Raw genomic sequence first — 20,866 nt, 5'->3', positions numbered from 1 at the left:
TGAGGTTTTACCTCAGGAGGTCAGACCCCCTGGGTTGGACTTAGCCATTTGAGAACAATCATAATGGTTTTTGGAGACAGCTTGTGAACTAAATCTAACCAACTACTGAGGGTCATAGATAGGTAGCTTACTTAGCTTTAGGGGAACACCTAGATAGAAATAGAGAGCTGGTAAGTTAGCTGGAAGACCAGAAGGCTCCCCCATGTGGGGGATGTAGTGGATTTTGGGGTGACTAGCTAGATCCCTTAGAGTTAGGAACTCCTTCTTCTGATCCTCAGTTTGTATACCCTCTTATAATAAAAGTGATACTGTTTTTTATACACCAATTGTTTCCAAGTGTTTGTGCAACTGGCCCAATGAGAGAAAGTGATTCAGAGTCACTCTCACTGACCGGAGGTTAGAATACCCAGAGATCATAGCTCAGTATTCAGGGGGATCCCTAAGTGGAAACTCCTCTATCCACTTGGGTCTCTCCCCCCATAAGCTTTTTTTTTTTTTAGAAGGAATCCAGTGTCAGGGTTCTATTTCTATCCCACTTCCTCCATTTGCCCTTAAGCTGACTTTCTTATATTTGCTTTCTTCTTCCCCTTTAGAATGTAAGATCCAATTATTTTTTCCTTTGTATCCCCATGCTTACTTAGCACAATTCTTTGCATATATTAAGGGTTTATTTCTCATTTATTCATTCATCTTGCTTAGAATGTTGCAACTTCCTAGGTTAATTTCTCTGCTTCTAACATCTCTACTTTTTAATTTACCTTGTTGGAATCATGATTCCTTACTGCCCACTAAACAAAACCTCAAATCAGCAAAGACTCCTGCAATCTAGTGCTAAATTACCTGATCTTACCTGCCAGCTCCCTGCCTCTGTAAGCTTGTTCAGGCTCTTTTCTCTGGCTAGAATATCCTCTTCTGCTCATCTTCACATACTGAAATCATACTTATCCTCCAAAGTCCAGTATGAATGCCACTTCTACATGAAACCTTTAATTATCCTGGCCACAAATGATCTTTCTCCTCTGTATTCCTTTGGCATTTAAATTGTACCAAAACACAATAAAATATTTATCATAGGTGGTAGTCACTTGTCTTTATTTCTAATCTTTAAATAGACTGTAAGATCCTTAAGGGCAAGGGCCAAATCCTATTTATTTTTAAAAAAATCTCCTTGAGATCTGTACTATCTAGAACTTAGTAGGTGCTAAATTTGCTAAACAGCCAATTCATAGTTTTATTAACTGCTTTAAGGAGTTACTTCATGAATATATTTTTGGTATTCCTTGATGTTATCATTAAGGTTCTAATATAGATAATTTCTTTCAACTAATAATCAATTTATAAATTAAAAACCTTTGTTCTTAAGAAGTTGTTGCATTCTTGTTCCACATTATAATTGATAATACGAGACACTTCTTCCTGCCAAATCTTGAGTCCATATATATTGACATAGTCTTGGATATACTCAAAAGAACGATGGAATCCATCCATGGTAGCTCCCATATCTTTCAGCTTAGGCATTAGCTCACTTGGCTATACAAAGGAGAAAAATTAAGTCCATTAAATGGGATAGGTTATGTATTTTACTTAAATTTATATGAATATAGGAGAAAACGTAGAGGTGACATTAGATGATTTCTCAACAAGTAAGGAAAGTCAGTTTAAAATGACTTTGGAAATATTTACTTTCTATTCATCTTGGGGAACAACAGTTGTCAGGAGAAAAAAATGCTGGTTTTATTCCCTTTTACTTCTGTAATTGCTTTGGAAAAGATGTCTTGAAAAAACTTAATATAGAAAACCACTTGCTAATTACATATGTAGTCTTAAAACACTTAGCCAAATATATTTGAAATATTTCTCACTTATCAATTTTAGGCTTCTTTTCCTCAGACAATGAATCACATTTTCTAAAAGCTAATGCAAAGCAAGGTCCTATAGGAGTCCGAGATGCCTTTAAAGAAGGGTGATTTTTCTAAATCTTATGTGTTAGTTCAAAATCTGAATATGAGGAGGACTAACAAGTGATGGGAGAAAAAATTCTTTGTTGTCTTTTAAAAGCTAAGCATTAAAATATGAATGGATAACTTGGTTGCAAACATGAAGTAAAAATAATTTTCTGTACCATCCTATATGGTATACACAGAAAAGGGGCTATTTTAGACTTTGGCGGTACCTTGGCTCGAGGGTTAAAGATGAGTCCCCTATGAAGAGCAAGAGCAACACGTTTAACCAATTCTTTCCTTATTCCATCTTCCAATAATTGCTTTGGGTCCACCTAAGTAAGAACCAAAAAAGTGACAAGTTGTTTAGGAGAATGAAAACAAAAACTCAAATTCTAAAGAGAGTAGCTTCTATAACGACAGTATGGTAGCTCTCAAATTACAGCTTAAGTCTCTAGGTTTTCTCTCCTACACCAAATACTTATTTTAGATTTGGTTTGTTTGGGGGATGTGGGGACACCAAAAGTTTTACTAGATGATAATGTGATGATAGTGAGATTTCAAATTGCTCTAAAATTGTCAAATTTACTAATTCATTATTACAAACTATCAAAAAAATTTTTTTAAACCCTTACCTTCCATCTTGGAGTCAATACTGTGTATTGGTTCCAAGGCAGAAGAGTGGTAAGGGCTAGGCAATGGGGGTCAAGTGACTTGCCCAGGGTCACACAGCTGGGAAGTGTCTGAGGCCAGATTTGAACCTAGGACCTCCTGTCTCTAGGTCTGGCTCTCAATTCACTGAGCTACCCAGCTGCCCCCACAAACTATCAAATGTAATGATAATAATATGAATAATTACTTCTAGAGAAATGAACAAGTATCTATTCTTGGCACTGGAATAAGGTAGCTTGAAGAAAGAAGGGAATGGATCTGAACTTAGATGAGCAGCATTCACTGCAATGTACCTTAGGAAAAAGTTAATAAGCCTGTATGTGGAGGGAGGGAGGGAGGAAGGGAGGGAGGGAGAGAGAGAGAGAGAGAGAGAGAGAGAGAGAGAGAGAGAGAGAGAGAGAGAGAGAGAGAGAGAGAGAGAGTCAAAGACAGAGACAGAGAATGACAGAGAGAAGTGAGAGAGAGCCTTTATAGAATCTCAGGGTTTGATGGGGTCTTGAAGGCTATTTCAACTAGTATCAGACCAAGAATTCCTTTTACAAACAATCCCAAAATATGGCTGTGTAACTTTTGCTTGAAGACCTCTAGTCTCCTAGGAATACTCACTTATTTCCAGGGCAGTCCATTCTACTTTGAGGCAGCTCTAATAGTTAGGGAATTTTTTTCCCCTAACATCAAACCTAAATCTGCCTCTCTGCAACTCTAATCCACTGTTCCTAGTTTTGACCTCCAGAGCCAGAGAAGAAAAGTCTAATCCTTCTTTAAATAACTGTATCCAGCTATTATGTTCCTAAGCCTTCTCTTCTCGAGAATGCCAAATACCCTATTTCTTCAACGACTGTTTTTCTAGTTCCTTCACCATCTCATTTTGTTCTCTCATGGATATTTTTTCTTTTGTCAACATCCTTCCTAAAATGTGGTAGTCTGAACTGAGCACAGTATCTCCAAGGGAAATATTTAAATATGAAAAACAAACAGGCATATGAAGAAGTCATGTGCCAGGACAGAGTCTGGGGCTTGGCCATTGCTGTGTCCCTAGTCCTATACTTGATTGCTTCATTCTCTGAGTCTTCTATTCCCTTCCCCTAAGCACAGGGCTGTGTTCGTAAGAGGCACTTACTGATTAACTGTAAAGGACCTTTTAAATCTAAATTTAGGATTGTACGTTAATCTCTGTTAACATTTCATTCTATTTGATTTGTCACACTGCTCTAGTCTGCCCACATCATTTTGGATCCTGTAATATGATGTGTTGTCTATTTTTCTGCTAGTTTTGAGTCATTAGCAATAGCTACAATTCTCACAAAAGGCATGTGAGAATTTGGCCATATCCCACACCATTCTCCATGCCTAAATCCCTTACCTCTACAGGATCTCCTTACCAACTGCCACCACCTTCCTTGATACTGTGTTCTCTCTCTCTCTCTATGAAGTGTATTTTCTACTAAAATTTTTGTTTATTTTCTACACAAATGCAGAATTGAACAGCTCTAAGATGGACTGTTAAGTATGATAGAAACAAGACCTTTCTATTCTTTTCTGTTGTCAATATACAAAGAAATGAGGAACAAAATCCCCCAGCAAAACAATAGAGGTGGGAATTTCAACACCTGATTCCCAATCCTGCAATGAATAATAAAGTGTCAAAACAGTAAATTCAGTCACTGACCAGAGAACAGAATGGGCTATAATCTATAAGTAGTGACAGCTTTCTATTCATGGGCTAGATAAACAGTAGAATAATCTGCTTTCTGACTCTGGAAAAAGGACACCCAAGGGGTTATTACCTTGATAATGCCAACCAAAGTAGTTTTCATCATTAAGATGCCTTCAGTAAAAATGGAAATAGCATGGGTAAGCTTGGCAACCTTTAATGGAAAGAAACAATTAAGGTAAATGACAAAAGTCATTTATGGAAAGCAAAAGAAAGACCAATGATGGGGTGAGTGGCTGAAGGGAACAGTTAGGTGACTGGCTGCCTCTTCATCCTTTGGCTGAACTGATGGCATAAGGTAGAGAGGAAACAATGCTAGACTGGACCCCAGAACAGGTCCTGTCACTGACTAATTGTCTGATTGTGGCTAAATCATTTAACTTCTCTGGGTCTTGGATTCTTCCTCTGTAAAATGAGAGAACTGGACTAGGTGATCTCTAGGGTCCCTTCTAACTTTTAAAGTCTGATAACGGTATTATTCCTTCTTGGTCTTTCAATTTCCTCTCAGAATGTTAATAAAAATCACTTACTAAAGATGGCAGATGTGAGGATCCTGCCCTGAATGCTGACAGTGGGGAGTAGGAAGGCAGGACAGCTCTCAAAATTAGTAATGGCTGGTTAAGTTCCCACTGAATTAATTTGAATGCTTAGCAAGAATCACAGTTTCATTCTCAATTTTCACTCCACAAGTTTTAAAAATCTTTTGTCTAAGGTCAGGTAGGAAAAAACTGATGCTCTCTGAGGCAATGTAGGTTGGACTACTTGGCCTACAAAGACTATTTAACTTGAAGAAAAACTTAGTAATCCATAATCAGCTTTAAGGGGAGATCATATAGAGGATTGAGGTTAGCTGTGGCCAGCCTCCGCTGAGGACTGAATAGGAGCAAAGGACCTTAAAATAAAATCTGAGAAACCTGGGTAATAAAAAAGTGAAGGTTTTCCCAAAGCCAGGAGTTAAGTCATGCAAAGGGATAGCAAGGTAGAGGGGGGGGAAATCTCTATCCCTGAAAGTCCTTAGAATCAAGATGGATTTTTACATGTGTAGTTCATATGGCACGGGAGGTGGATATCATGATGTTTTGTCCAAAACACAAAAATACAAAACTTTTAAGCATGAAAGGAACCTCGTATCGTGGGCCCAGTTGGGCATAGTCCCTTAGTTTGTCTTTGTCTAGCCGGGTAGGCACTTCAATGATATCATGGGTTTGAAGCTTTATGATCTTCAGAAGAGAAGTAAACATACTTTCTGGAATAATTTGCAAAACCTTTAAAGAAGAAAAAAAAAGCATTAACTTGACAATCCAATGCACCTACATACCATATAGCTCCTCTACACTCTCATGCCTTTTTCTCCTTTCCTCTCGTCTCTGAGGAAAAGGTGGCTCTTTCCTTTTCCAAGGCCACTCTCCCTATGCCCTGGATCCAATTCTCCTCCTACTTCAATCACCATTGATGGTCTCTCATCTATCTTCAGGCACTCCTCACATTTAATCACTATATAATTGCTCTTTTACCAGTATCTACAAACATGCACTGACTTAGTCTTAAAAAACCTCTCTAGCCCCCTCCTGTCTCTTCTGATTATCATTTAAGTCTCTACTTCCCTTCACTATCAAATTCCTAGAAAGAATCTAATTTTGTTGCCTTCTTCTTTCTTACCACCCACTCACACTTCTGTCTCTTGAAATTTCATTTCTGGCCCCATCAGTTGTCTATTTCTCTTCAAGCTAGTAAATGACCTCTCACCTACTAAATGAGGTCTTTTCTCCATTCTTATTTTTACAGCTCATTTACTGCTATCTCTTGCTCCACCCACCCCTCCTTGGCCACACATGGCTTCTGTGATGCTGCTCAGTCTGGGTTCTTGACCTCCCTTTCTGAATGTTCTTTCTTAGGCTTCATTTCTTGCCACTAACAGGGATGGTTCCCCAGAGAGCTGTCCTGGGCCTCTCCTCTTCTCTCCCTCCACACAAGATCTCATCACCTTCTATGATTTAAGTATCATTTTTATATAGATAACTTCCAAATCTGTATACCCATTTTTCATCTCTCCTGAACTCCAGTGGACACCATCAAATGCCATTGTATTCTCTTTTTTCTGGAGGGTCAGGAGTGTCTTATGTTTTTAGCACCTGATGAATGTTTATTGACTCTGACTCCTCCTAGATGCCCCATATTAAGTATCTGCTATGTATAAGACACTGGGGATACAAAAAAAAAAAAAAACCACAGTCTCTACAGTCTTGAGTTTACCTACATGTATAAAACAATTTGGTATTTTCCCTCCTTAATTGTCCATTCCTCCAAAGTTTCCTATTTTCTATTAGAGCACTGCCATCTTCTCAGTCACCTAGATTTGTAACTTTAGAGTCATCCCTGACTTTTTTCTAGCCCTTTTATCTAATGGAGTGTCAAATCTTGTTGACTCTAGCACCTCAACATTTCTTCTGTTGCCTTCTCTCTATTCAAGAGGCCAACCTACCCTAGGGTCTTTCTTTCCTCACCTGGACTAGTTCCAGTAGCCTTCTGACTGGTCCCCCTGCTCCTAAGTCTTCCCCCCACCCCCTTTACCTCTCCTTTCTCCTCTGCAGTTGCCCAAATAATTAGGCATCTCACTGCCTTTGTGAAAAAACTTCAGTGGTTCCTAAATGCTCATGATATAAAACAAAAACTTAGCCTGACTGTTAAGACCTCCTCTATAGCTTTATTCCCTTATTTCACATTACTCTGATTCACTGCTTTTCAGTTACACTGGGCTATATGAGCTGCCCCCATACTCACTCTGTCTCTTACTCCTTTTGGAATCTTGGATTTTAACAAGGCTCAAATCAGTTATCACCAGCTCTCTGGTTTCCTTCTCTGATTACCCTCAGAGATTAATAATCTCTCCAGCCTAAATTTTCCTTGTACTATATTTGTATCTAAGTTTTAATTCTCTGACAGAAATTAAGTTGCTTGAGGGCAGGCAGTTGGTCAACAAGCATTTTTTTAAGCACCTACCATGTGCCACTCTGTGCTAAAAATGAGAGATACCCAAAGAAAGACAAATATGTAGTCCCTAACCTCAAGGAGCTCACATTCTAATGGGAGATATATAATGCCAATAATTATGTATAGTATACATACAATGTAAACAAAAGGTAAACTCAAGACTGTAGAGACTGTGTTTTTTTGTATCCCCAGTGTCTTATACATAGTAGGTACTTAATAAATGCTTCCTAAACTGAACTGGTGAAGGATTAAAAGCATTATGATTAAAAGAAATCATGATAAAGAAATTTAATATTAAGCACTGTGGCACAGAGAAGAGTTGGGCTCCTTTTGCTTTCATTCTAATGAGGCTTCCCTGACAATGCATAAGGTTGGCCAAGCCACTTTGAGCTTTGGAGCTTCAGTTTCCTCATCTATAAAATAAGGTCATTGGACCAGATGATATTTAGTGTCTTTTCTAAGTATATAATTCTTAAAAAACAAAAACAAAAAATCAAACTCTTACCTTCTTTCTTAGAACTGATACTAAGTACTGGTGCCAAGGCAGAAGAGAGGTAAGGGCTAGAAAATTGGGATTAAGTAATTTGCCCAGTGTAACAAAGCTACGAAGTGTCTGAGGTCACATTTGAACCCAGGTCCTCCCAACTATAAGCCTTGTGCTCTAACCACTTAGAAACCTGACTGATGAATTGTTTAGTAACTCTTACTCCTAAAAGAGATCTTAAAGTAGTACATGTCTATGCTTTCTTCTCAAGAGGAAAACTATTTTTTTAGTTGCAGAACATTTTTGGGACCAAACTAAAGTAATGGAGAACAGATTCTGATTAAACACAGTATCTGTCATCCACTTAATAGTTACAGTAGTTAGTATGTAATAAAAATAACTTACCTTCCTTACATAGGAAACTAACTCTCCAGAATAATACTGTGATACGCTGAGAAGGTCAGGGCTGTTTGCCTGATTGATACGAAGGAGGGGCAAGTCAAGGGCAGAAGCAAGCTGAAAAGAAAATTAGAGATAATTAGAAATTATTATACTCACTTTACAAATTAGGAAATTGAAGCTGAGGAAGGTTAAGTGACTTGCTCAGGGTCACATAGTAAGTACTGGAGGTGGGACTTGTTCCCAGCTTCCCTTGATTTCAAGTCTACACTCTATCTACTATCAACTGGCTGTCCCAGTTATTCATTTGTGCCTTCTATATTTTTTTCCTTTAACCTATGTATTCCTAATGGGGTGGTGAGGAGTCTAGCATAGTTGTCAGGGGCATAAAATCTTCAGAAAAATTATTGTTTCTCCAAAATGAAAAAGGTTCTTTCCTCCAGTTCATTAGGTATACTTAGCCCACCAAAAGATAGGGTGCAAATTTAACCATTTAGGATAGAATTTCCAGGTTAAACTGAGATTTCTGGTGGAGTCAAGGGAGGATTGGGGAAAGTCTCATTCTACAGAATGGTGATGGACCCCTAAGGAGAAAGAAGGAGGAAAGCTCTATAATGATAAAGAACTATAGAGGACAAAGGGCTTGAAAGATGAAGAAAACTGGCCAACAATATAGTGAGCTGTGTGGATGAGAGAGACCAGTCAAGCTTTGGTTCCTGATCCCCCTCTAGTATAGCTGGGAAACATTTAGAAATGGGCAGGCTTAGGATTTAGTTAGGGACCTAGGGCATGTCAGGGATTCTATATGATGAGGGTGCCCATAGTCTATGGGGAAAATGAAGGTCTGAAGACCTTGGTGAAATTATAGGGGAAGAGGGACTTCTCCATTTCTTCTCAATCTACATGAATTAATGATATTACAGTTGAAGCTGGCCAAAAAATCATATAGACAACCTCACACACACCCAAACAAAAAAATGCTAAATCCCAAAGAATTCCTTTCATATTTTCGACTGATTTAAAAAGCATTTTTTTCCTTGCTTTTATGAAGACAGGTAATGCCAAAGGATTATGTAAATTATGTGACTATGTCTGTTATAATATGAAATAAATAGGTTAGATTTTGTATTTTTATTTCAGAGATTTTCATTGTAAAGGCATTCAACTTATGCAGGGCTACATTTTGATGGAATACATTTATGGAATTAGGAAAATGAGTACATGAGACAAACTTCATATCTTAGTATCAATGCAACCAAACTGCTTAGATATGAGATGAAGGAAATTCTTCATTTTCTTAAGTACTGAGCTTACCTTCTTCCCTTTTTTCTCCTTTCTAAAGAATAAAAAGTCGAAATGGTAAAAGAACGTAATCATTGATGATAAAAATAAAAAGGACTCTAAATCACTACTGATTAGAGAAATGTAAATCAAAACAATTCTGAGATATCATCTTACACCTATCAGGTTGGCTAAAATGACAAAAGGGCAAAATGACCAATGTTGGGGCAGATGTGGAAAAATGAAAATGCTAATACATGGTTGGTGGATCTGTGAACTGATCTAACAATTTTGGAGTGCAATTTGGAATATGCCTAGTTGTAAAACTGTATATTCTGAGACCCAGTAAAATTATTATATAATTTATAATTTACATATATAGATATATAACTAAATATATATCTATATATATCTTTTTGTTGGGTGAAATCTTCTGTGGGGTGGAGAGAAGAGAGAGAAGCTGAGAAACCTGGGAATAAATTTCATTAAAAAGTAAAAATAAAATGAAAAAAGTAATCAAACAATAAATGTAATACTACATTTCTATACAAACTTAAAAATCTTTTAAGTATCAAATCAGGTATAGAAGATTAGCAGTTGTATTGTGTTCCAAATAAATATGAATTAATAACAATGTTGTAAAATGTAATAATTTTGACTTTGACTCTCTAGGAATCATGTCCTCTATAAATGTAGAATAATCATTAGAAACCAACCACATTCTTTCTTGAAAAGTAAAGTGAATTTGAAAAAAAGCCTTTCTTTCACATATTATATGAATATAAAATTTTATATGTAATCAAAGCATAAAGATTCCCATCCATGGCCATCTTATGGATGTTGTAGAAGAGAATTTGTGCTTAAGGTCTGAGTTGAACTAGCTCCTGATGTTAATAATGATATTAATAATCTTCTGATGTCACTTAACCTCAATTGCCTTACTATTCTTCTACCTTGGTGCCGATATTTAGTACTGATTCTAAGACAAAAGGTAAAGGTTATTATGAAATTAAAAAACAAACAAAAAACCCCAGCAAACCTAATATTAATAAGCCAAAGAATAGTATTTAAGTTTTTAAAATCCTAACTTTGTTATCACTTAACTACTGACCATAGAGAGACAATAAGTTCCAGGATGGCAGAAAAAATTTAGGAAATAGGAAGGATGGGACAAGGAATCTTGATAGAGATAAGAGAAAGTGACTAAAAAAATGAGAATATTTTATGGATTGAAGCCAATTGATTTAAGTGCAGATCTTTAAGCAAGTTTAATTGGTTTGATATTTAATAATTCATTACAAATCATATGTTATTCTCTAAGAAATTTCTATTTTTATATTAATTTGAAATACTTATGTCTTGTGAAACCAGCTCTGGTGAGAAAACTGGTCATATAGAATCTGAAAAAAATGGTACCACATAACTGAATTCTCAGAGGAAAGAATCTAGGGCTGACTGAATTAATGAGGCTTACAATTAAAAAAAGACTACCTGCAGTTGTTGAAATCAAGCTTCTGTTCACCTTAACCCTGCTTACCTTTAAGAATGTAGCTCTAAGTTTAGTGACCATGGAAGGGTTAACTCTTATGCTTTCCTGCATGATGAAGGTGAAACTGAAAAGAAGAACACAGTAATTAATGAGAATCTCTGTCAAAAAGTTGTTCAGATGTCTTGTTAACAGTGAAAGAGCTCTCATTACCTGTCAATTAACTGCCAGGCAAAGGAAAGGTCACCAATTATCTGCATAGTGATCAAGACCTCCTCTTTAATGTTAATTGTTCTGATCATTTGATGGAGAAACTTACGAGTGTCAGCAAGAAATTGACACACTTGCAGATTGGACTCTAGCTGATGAAATTCTTGAACCTGCGTGATGGAAATAAATTTAATGTTAACTTTACTCAAAATTTTGAATGCCTTCTTCTGTGCTGATTTTCCTGGAAAATAAACTTAAAAAATGGTCTACTCCTTACAATGGCTAACAATTTCTTGATAAAATCTGTTTGGCAAAATATTAAAAATGATAACTTTTGAAACTGTTAAGTAAGCAAAGTTACAAAAGCGAAAATAAGTGCTGATGGCACCTGGTCAGAAATGGTCTCTTGGTCACTAACTGTGTGCAACCTACACAAACACATATTTCTAAATAGAAACACGTTTCTATTTAGAAGAAACAACTATGATCTTCTCATATTTAATTTTAGGAAGGAAAACTTTAATTTCTGAAGCTTTCTAGGATTGTTAATGAAGATACACCTTGGCTTAGATTTAAGATGCTGGCACTTATTGGCTATTAAATTAGTTTGATGGTAATGGATAAAACAAAAGAATTGGTTCCATATTGTAAAAAGGATAGAAGGTAAATGTATAAGGCATGGCAACTGCCCAGTAATTCGGTAAAGACTTTCCTTACCTCTTCTAATGCCTGTATTAACTGCACGGTTTTTCTGCCTGCAGCAGTAGAATCATCATAATTTAAAGACAATATTTGCTTTGAGATCTCTCTGAACCAAGCTTGCAGATTTTCTGGTAATGAGTAAGCAAAAGAAAGATTACTAAAGACATGTAATACCTATAGTTGCAACATTTTAAAGGATACTTCAGTTTAAACTTAATTTAGTTCATGATCATTAAGTACTGACCATGCACTTGAATTTATGAAATAAGAATATGGTATAGTCCTTGCCTTCAAAGGCCTTATCCTCAAGGAACAAAAATTTCTAGAATAAAATAATTACCAATGACAATTTTTAAAATGTGTGGTGTATATAAAAAAAGTAAGTGTTATTAGAAGAGAGCGGGGGGGAAAAAGCAGAGTGGGCAGAGTTGCCAGGGGCAGCTTTCTGAAGGAGATGCATCTTGATTTAGGTCATGAAAAATAGATCAAATTTGTAAAGATGAGGAAGTAGCAGATGTGGGGCAGTCTAGATGGAAGGCAGTCAGGCAAAGGAACTGGGGTAGAATGACAATGGTATGTTTTGAAAGGAAATGAGATCAGTTGGCTGTAGTGGGGTCATGTAGAGGGGCTACTTGGTCATATATAAGTTGGAGTAGGTGGTGTCTAAGGCTTCTTCTAAAATTTTATAGAGGAGCACTGATGGAACAAATTTGAGTGACTAATGTGGAAAGGGTGACACTCAAATAAGACTTCTTTGGTTTGATTTTTTTTTGGAGGGGTAATATTTTCAAAGCTTTCCTTATATTACAGTTTATTACCTATCTTGTGATTTGCTTTCTGTAGTGCTTAAAACACTGATGAATCATTTCAGAGTTAACAGTTAACATCTTAAAGATGTAGTAGAGAACTACTTGACTTCTTAAGGGAGGGAAAAAGATACTTTAATTGTTAAATAAATCATTAAAGAAAAGCAAAGAGGGGAGACCAATGACATTATAGACAGGTAAGCTTTGAAAAATATTGGAAATACAAGGAAATGAAAAATAAACAAAGATACACATATATGAACACATATACCCTGGATTAAAATATGAAATATTAATACCTAGTTTTCTAAATAACGGGTTTCTGTAAATTAAGAATGCATTTTTCAAAATCAGGGGTTGAGTCTATGACCTATGGGTCATATAAAAGATCTTATAAAAGGAAATAACACAATGAACTGAATGATTAGGATTACTGACTTCTAATCATGTAAAAGAATATAAAACTAAATGCAAAAGTTCTATAAAATGGGCATAAATATACCATGCATTGACCGTATAAAGACTCCTACATGCTACAGAAACACACACAGACTGCATAAAAATCTAATTCTCCTGGACCATAACTTTGGCATGAAATATATATACTGGTTTTAAGAAACACTGAACATTTAAGAAATACTGTTTCTTACTGAGGGTGGCCCAGGTTTCTGTAGAAGGCTGTCCTGGGAAATTTTAAGGGAACTTTTTTTTTAAGATACATTTTCCTCAGGCAGGCAAAGGCCTTCAAAAATCACTCCACTGACTTTACGCAGATTTGAGAATACTCTTTTCAAAATCAGTCTGCAGTTTATTTTTATGCTAAGGCAAACTGCTCACTTGTGTGAAGGCAAGTCGTCTTAATGGGCAAGCGAAAGCGATAAAATCTGGAAATCTGCCAATTGTCCAGTACTTACAAATGGAGCTGTGTATTGAATGAATGAATCATGATGAAGTAAAAGGCAAGGACTGCTTATAATCCCTTTCTGTGAACAAAAAGGGTAACAAATCAAGAAAAATGGTAGCATGAAATAGCTATCTGAGGATATAAACAAGAGATGAGCAGCAGAAATTAAGGGAAAAAACAAAGCAAAGGGATTGCTATCTTGTCAGCTTTCTAGCTGATAATGTGAATATCTTTGTATACATATCAAATGCACCAAAAACTCTCTTCTTGAACAATTACCATTTTTTTCCACTCTTGTTAAGGGCTTTACTCCTGAGAAGACATCAGCTAGTTCCATCATCCTCTCAGATCCTTCTTTTTTGTGGTGCTCCCATTTGGCTTGCTTTTCTGAAAGCATTTGCTTGAACATCTGTCAAGAATAGTAGAAAAGCCATTTATGGTTGAAAGAAAATTAATATTAAACATTTTATTGACAGGCCCTGAATGAAACTCATATTTTAACTGAAAAAAACTTCCTGAAAGTACCATTACGTAAGCTGCTTTTATTCCAGAGAAAGAATGATGCAGTGGAAAAGTTCAGTAGGCTGGGAGCCAGGGTGGATGGATTCCCATCCAGAGTCTGGTTTTATCTGCCCAAATATTCTTGGGCAAATCACCCGATCCCTCTCAGCATCAGTTTCCTCCTCTTTGAAATGGAGGAGGTGAGTGTAGATCTAAAAGATCTAGAAAGTTCGAACTTCACAAATCCTTAATTGTTAACTTTTCATTTCTTAGGAAAAACTTAAGAATACTCCTGTAGGGGTAGAAAGAGAGGTCCCGGGGAAGGAATGAGTCTTGTTTAAGGTGGCAGAAGGAGTCTTTGAGATCTGGGCAGGATGACGAAGTGAGGAAATGATAAAAAAAATAAATGGGGCAAGGAACAAGAGGGTGGTCATTGCAAATATGAGCAAATTAAGGGTAATAAACATATGAACTAGAAATCTTCAAAAAACAGATGAATTTGGTCTCACAGGTATCACTGAGTCCCATCTGAGATGTGACTCATGGGCAGAATATATTGATCGAAGGATATACTATAATCAAAAGAACAGGCTAGATTAAAAAAAAAGTGATGGGGTAGCACAGTCTAGGAAGAGGATATACTTAGCTGAGGAAAGCCATAAACCAACATAGAAAAGTATGGTAGCCTATACTTAGTGGATGAGTGTCAATGGAAGGGGGGGAGAAGGAATATATTGTAGTGAGACAGGCTTAGGCTAAGGATCAGAAGAAGGAAATGATGAATAGGGAACTACAATAAAACTGGCATAGGAGAATGATAATAAAGCAAGGAGGCAGCTTCAATGGCAGTTATTTGCTAGAACTCTGCAGATTTAATAATATTTTGATTCTTCAAAAGGCAGAGGAAGCAACAGTAGAAATGGATTTTCCAGATCTATTTTGACCAATTAGGGAGAACTGGCTGCCAAAGTAGCAATTAAATGAATTCCAGGCCCTCGAGTATTTGAAATATTACTAGTGAAAAACTAAGCAAAATTTAAATAATTTCAAAGAATTCAGAGAAGGGACAGGCATGATCTTTCTGTTTGTTTTTAAGCTCTTACCTTCTGTCTTGGAATTGATACTAAGTATTGGTTCTGAGTCAGAGGATTGGTAAGGGCTAGGCAACCTGAGCAAGTGACTTACCCAAGTTCACACAGGTAGAAAGTGTCAGAAGCCATATTTGAACCCAGGATCTCTGGGCGTAGCTCTCTATCTACTGAGCCATCTAGCTGCCCTGAGAGGTAGGATTTTATTTATTAATTTTTTTAAACCCCATACCTTCCATCTTAGAATCAATACTGTGTATTGGTTCCAAGGCAGAAGAGCAGTAAGGGATCAGTAATAGGAGTTAAGTGACTTACCCAGAGTCATACAGCTAGGAAGTATCTGAGGCCAGATTTGAGCTAGAATCTCCCTTCTCTAGGCCTGGCTTTCAAACCACTGAGCCACCTAGATGTCCCCTAGGTAGGATTTTATGACCTAAAATTCCATTAGTCCAAGAATGATTTGATACTCTTAACAAATAACATTTTGCTATAACAAAAGAAAATTATTCCAATAAAGGAAAGTGGAACTGTCTAAAATGGTCAATGAGGTTCTTAAAAAAGAAGTGCAGAATCATAGCGTCATAAGAGTCCTTGTAGGTTGTTGAATTCAATACTTTTATATTACAGATGAGTAAACAGAACTAGAGAGGTTATGATTTGTCCACGGTGTATGATGGCAGCTCTCTGATGTTATATACAGAAAAGTAGCATGGTCTTGTCTGAACAGAATCACAATAACTAAATATTGAAATAAGATGAGCCTGGTGATGAATGCTACGGAAAACACTAAAGAGTTTTTGTAGCTGTGGCAGGGACAGTAGAAGATCAAAGAAAAAGGGACCATTGCTTTGTCTGACTGGGATGTTAACAGGTGAAGCAAGCAAAGAAGAGATATTGAACTTATATTTTGCTTCTTTTTGGGATAGAACCAAAAGCCATCAAAGCCTTGTTGAAAGCTAAGGGAAGTGAAGAGAAAGAAAGAGAGCTTTGCTATTTTCAAAGAATTCTAGTCCTTAGCTCCATTGAAGTGTATCTTATTTCTTTTGTCATAATCTTCCAGTGGTCCAATAATTCTTAATTTCTCTCCTGGATCTGTTTTCAAGATCTGACATTTTGTCAATAAGGTATTTCATATTTTTCTTAATTTTTTCATTCTTTTGATTTTCTTTTATAGATTCTTGCTGCCTTGTGAAGTCATTTGCTTCTAGTTGTTGGATTCTAATTATTAAAGACTGAATTTCATCACTGGCTTTTTTGTGGTCATCCTTCTTATGATCTGAGTTTCTTTGTAGGTCATCTTTCATCTTCTCTGCCTTGTTTTTCAAGCTGGTTAATTTTGGCTTTCAAGACACTGTTTTCTGTTTTCAGATGTCTTATTTTACTTTTTAAGTTCTTTTCTCAATTTTCTTCAGCCTCTCATTTTTTGAATTGTGTTTTGAATTCTTCCAAAGTTTGTGTCCAATTCACTGGAGTTTCTCTGTTTTTGCTTGGTATTCCTCGGTCTTCCTCTGTTCCATCTGCTCTTTGTTCATTACCTAGATAGAAGCTGTCAATTATAATTTATTTTTTCTTTTTTTTTTTAAATTAATTTGTTTAGTCAATTTAGAACATTATTCCTTGGTTATAAGAATCACATTATTTCCCTCCCTCCCCTCCCCCTTCCCACAGCCGACGTCCAATTTCATTGGGTATTACATGTGTCCTTGATCAGAACCTATTTCCATGTTGTTGGTGTTTCCATTAGGATGTTCATTTAGAGTCTACATCCCCAGCCATATCTCTTCGACCCATGTATTCAAAGCAATTGTTTTTCTTCTGTGTTTCAACTCCCACAGTTTTTCCACTGAATGTGGATAATGTTTTTTCTTGTAGATTCCTCCAAATTGTTCAGGATCACTGCACTGCCACTAATGGAGAAGTCCATTACATTTGATTGTACCACAGTGTATCATTCTCTGTGTACAATGTTCTCCTGGTTCTGCTCCTTTCACTGTGTAATTTCTTTTTCTGTTGTTTATTCATATTTTTTCCTTCTTTTCTCCCAGTAATTGACTGTAATCTTGCTCCTCTGATTATTTGCTGGATCTATGGGTTTGGGTTATTCTGTCCTGAAGGTGCTTCTTCCCTGCTCTGCTGATTGACCAGGTTTGGCTTATAGTATTGTTGAGCCCTGAGGTCAGATCTTCCCCAGCTGGTAGCAGAAGCTGAAGGTGTAGTTGAAGGGAGCTGTGAAGTGTATCTCAGACTAACAAAACCAGAGTCTCAATCAGTAACTGTTAAAAAAAAAACCCATGGAAAATAGGAGAGGTATCATAGGAATAGACAGTGCTATGCACATATAATCTCTTAAAAATCCCTTCTTAACCCAGACCAATCTTTCCAGCCTCACTCTAGATGTTACTTCCCATCCTGTGCTCTATAGTGCAATACCAGTCATGAGACTTTGTTGTCTATTTCTGCACCTTTGATGTCTGCTTCCTCACTTCTACCTCTCTCAGATCCCTTTCCTGAGGCCCTCTGCAAATGACTCTGCACTGATTTTATCTTCCTGCTATTGCCTAGAGGAGGTCCTAGAGAACAGATGCCCTGCCTTTGTGACTGCATCATTGGCTCAAACATCACTACCTCCTGCATAAGGCTTTTCTTTAGTTCCTTCAGTTACCAACACCACTCCACCAACATTACCTTGTATTTTTTTTGTATATATATACAAAATACATATTTTGTACCTACATATATATGTACATACATATATATGAACATGCTGCTCATGTACCTCAAACAGAATATAAGTTCCTTGAAAGCAAGGGCTGTCTGTGTGTTTCCATGCCACACACAGAGTGTGGAATATAGTAAGCATTTAATGAATGTTTGTTAAACTGATGCATTGATCATGAGGGAGTTTTAAGAATTAGAGGGAAGCATGAATTGTTCTAGCATGGGTGGAGAGGCAGGAAGCTTGAGCAAAGGCATAGAGAAAGATGACAGAATAATGAATGCATGAGTCCAGCAAAAAGCTCAGTTGGGTTGAACCAGAATGTGTGAAAGGGAAACATGAATGATAAGAGTGTAAAGTTAGGTGGGAGCTCAGTGACAAAAGGCTAAGCAGCAGAGGAGTTTATGTTTAATTGTGGAGGTAACAGAGAGTCACTAGTGATGACTAAGTTGGGGAGTGACACAGTCAATTCTGTACTTTAGTAATATCACTTTGTAAGATGTAGGGAAAATGTCCTGGAAACATATACCAATTAGGAGGCCATCACAATAGTCTATACAAGTGGTGAGGGCCTGAACTAGGTTAGTGAAGATGTGAGTAGAGAGAAGGGGACAGATGCAAGGGGTATTGTGGAGGTCAAACTGACAAGACTTGGGAACTGATTGGAAATATGGAGTGAAAGCAAAGATTAAAGGATAAGACAGGTTGTGAACTTGGGTGATTGGAAGGATGATGATATCTTCAAAATAGGATATTTCAGAAGAAAGGTGGTTTTGACAACTTTCAGTTAGTTTCCTCAACTGTAAAATGGGCACCTACCAGGAATCAAATGAAATAATATTTGTTAAGTGCTTAGTCCAGTGCCTGGCACATAGTAGGTGCTTAATAAATGCTTGTTTCCTTCTTTATGGAGAGAGTGAGATAATACATTCTCTTCTGTTTGCCTAAGATTCCTATGGGACATTCAGTTTGAAATGTACAATAGACAACTGGGGATGTTGGAACACAACTTAGGAGAAACTAGGGATAAACAACTCATTGTCACAAGAATCCTGCCAAGTAATAGCCAAAACACTGCCACCACTGATTCACAGGTGAGGAGATTTAGGCTCAGTGAGATCTATGATCACCTATCTAGTAAATGGCCTTGCTAGCCCATGAGTTCTGGGGCTTTGTACATCATAAGTGGTTGGATGCTGATACAAGAATAAAGTGGGATCCTGGTTTTCAAACCAGAAGGTTCAAATATCACCTATGCAAATTATTATTTAGATTTCCTTGGAAAAGTTTCCTTTGAATTTCCTTCACTTCTCTGGGCCCATGATTGTTTTATTTGAAAAAATTAGAAGAGATATCTCACAGGCTTCTTCCACCTTTAAATTTCAGTGATCTATGAATCCAGGTGTTTTCATATGAAGTTGAGTGATTAGTGAAGAGACTAGTAGACTTACAGTCAGAAAGACTGGGGCTTCAAATCTTGCTTCTGAAAGTTACTACAGGAGCTGTATGATCGTGTATGATTTACCTTTACAAGTCTCAATCTTATCATTTGTAAAATGGGGACAGTAAGGCCTACCTCAAGGACTGTTGTGAGGTTCAAATGAGATAACATATGTAAAGTATAATTTACATAAACTTTAAAGTGCTATGTAAATTTTTTCTTCTTTTGATTATCATTTTAATGTTTCCTTTACAAAATAATCATTTGTTACCTCTTTGAGTATGAACTCAAACTGGGCAGTATCAAGCAGCAACTGGAAGAGGATCTTTGGGTTGTACTTTGAGTCTGTCAGAATTTGGTCCTTGATTTGACGAAGGCGTTTGTTATTTGGGTCACAGGCTATATATAGGAGGGAAAAAGTGAACAATTTGCATAATGCACATTTACATTTGCAATTTACATAAGCTTTCATGAGGACAAGGAGACCATTTAATTACATCATAAGTAAAATATTTGAAAATAAGAATGACTAAACCTTACCAATCACCTACAAACTGATCATCTCTACAAGATTTGTTATCTGCCCTACTTAGGAGGCAATGATAACTGGCTCAAAGTCTGAAAGTAGACTTCCTCAAAATCTAGCATAACCTCCTATCACTATATTCAATTTAAAAGTTTATTTCCGCATTCAATAAATTTGAGCATGCCTCTTCCTTACAATTAGAAACAACAGTCATAAATTACAAATGAAATGAAAGGATCATATAATTTTAGAGTTGAAAGGGACCTCAAAAGCAATCTAGTTTAAGCATTTATTAATCATCGGCTTTATGTTTACCACTGTGAATACAAAGACTAATCTGACATAGTCTGTCTGAATAATTTCCTCTTTTAATAGTTTCCCCAACAAGTGGTAATGTAGCCTTTGCTAGGAGACCTCCAGTAAGGGTGACCCATAATTACTTGAGGCAGCTCATTCCATTTCTCTAGAAAGTTCTAATTTTTTGGGAATGTTTTCCTTGTATTACACCTTTATCTGCCTCTTTGCAACTTTGATCCACTGATCTTAGTTCTAGCTTATAGAGTAAAACAGAGTAATAAGTCTATTCCCTTGTATGAGCAATAGCTCTTCAAATACCCAAAGACAACTGGCTATTGTGGACCTCCTAAAGCATCTAGGTGCCAAGCTAAATAACCTGAATTTCTTTAACTTGCTCCCATAAAATATGATTTTTGAGGCCTTTGTCAGGTAGGTTGCCTTCTGGATGTCAGTAATTGAACTTCAACCTTCTAATCACTTATCTTTCTCAGGAGATCCCTCTCTCCATATACTAATACTCAGCTTGAACTCATCCCTTGGCAGTTAACATAGTACCCCAGCTTCTTATTCTCTCCACTCCAGTGATATTGAACCCTTAACTAAACAACAATACCTCTTCCACCACCTTAAGCCCTGCTATTTTCTCCCTCATCCCTCAACTCCCTCTCCAAAGCCCCACTATAAATCTACTGTGTTCTCTGGAGTCTC

At 36.8% G+C, this 20,866-nt stretch overlaps 1 protein-coding gene across 7 annotated transcripts in view; it reads right to left on the bottom strand.

Moving 5' to 3' along the window:
* The window catches only part of WASHC5 (WASH complex subunit 5), an 84,896-nt gene that overhangs the window by 37,298 nt on the left and 26,732 nt on the right, over positions 1-20,866 (bottom strand). For all 7 annotated transcript variants that reach the window (XM_056823100.1, XM_056823099.1, XM_056823101.1 and 4 more), the window contains 10 exons: positions 19,607-19,734; positions 13,869-13,998; positions 11,895-12,007; positions 11,181-11,347; positions 11,019-11,094; positions 8,207-8,317; positions 5,451-5,591; positions 4,400-4,480; positions 2,174-2,275; positions 1,351-1,530 (listed from right to left, as the gene is read on the bottom strand). In XM_056823100.1, coding sequence (XP_056679078.1) covers positions 1,351-1,530; positions 2,174-2,275; positions 4,400-4,480; positions 5,451-5,591; positions 8,207-8,317; positions 11,019-11,094; positions 11,181-11,347; positions 11,895-12,007; positions 13,869-13,998; positions 19,607-19,734 — 1,229 coding nt within the window. The remainder of the gene's footprint in view (positions 1-1,350; positions 1,531-2,173; positions 2,276-4,399; positions 4,481-5,450; positions 5,592-8,206; positions 8,318-11,018; positions 11,095-11,180; positions 11,348-11,894; positions 12,008-13,868; positions 13,999-19,606; positions 19,735-20,866) is intronic.

The sequence above is a fragment of the Monodelphis domestica genome, chromosome 3, assembly GCF_027887165.1.
Source record: "Monodelphis domestica isolate mMonDom1 chromosome 3, mMonDom1.pri, whole genome shotgun sequence".
Taxonomy (NCBI): Eukaryota; Metazoa; Chordata; class Mammalia; order Didelphimorphia; family Didelphidae; genus Monodelphis; species Monodelphis domestica.
The sequence above is the reverse complement of the archived record's forward strand: the minus strand, read 5'-3'. Positions and strand labels throughout refer to the sequence as shown.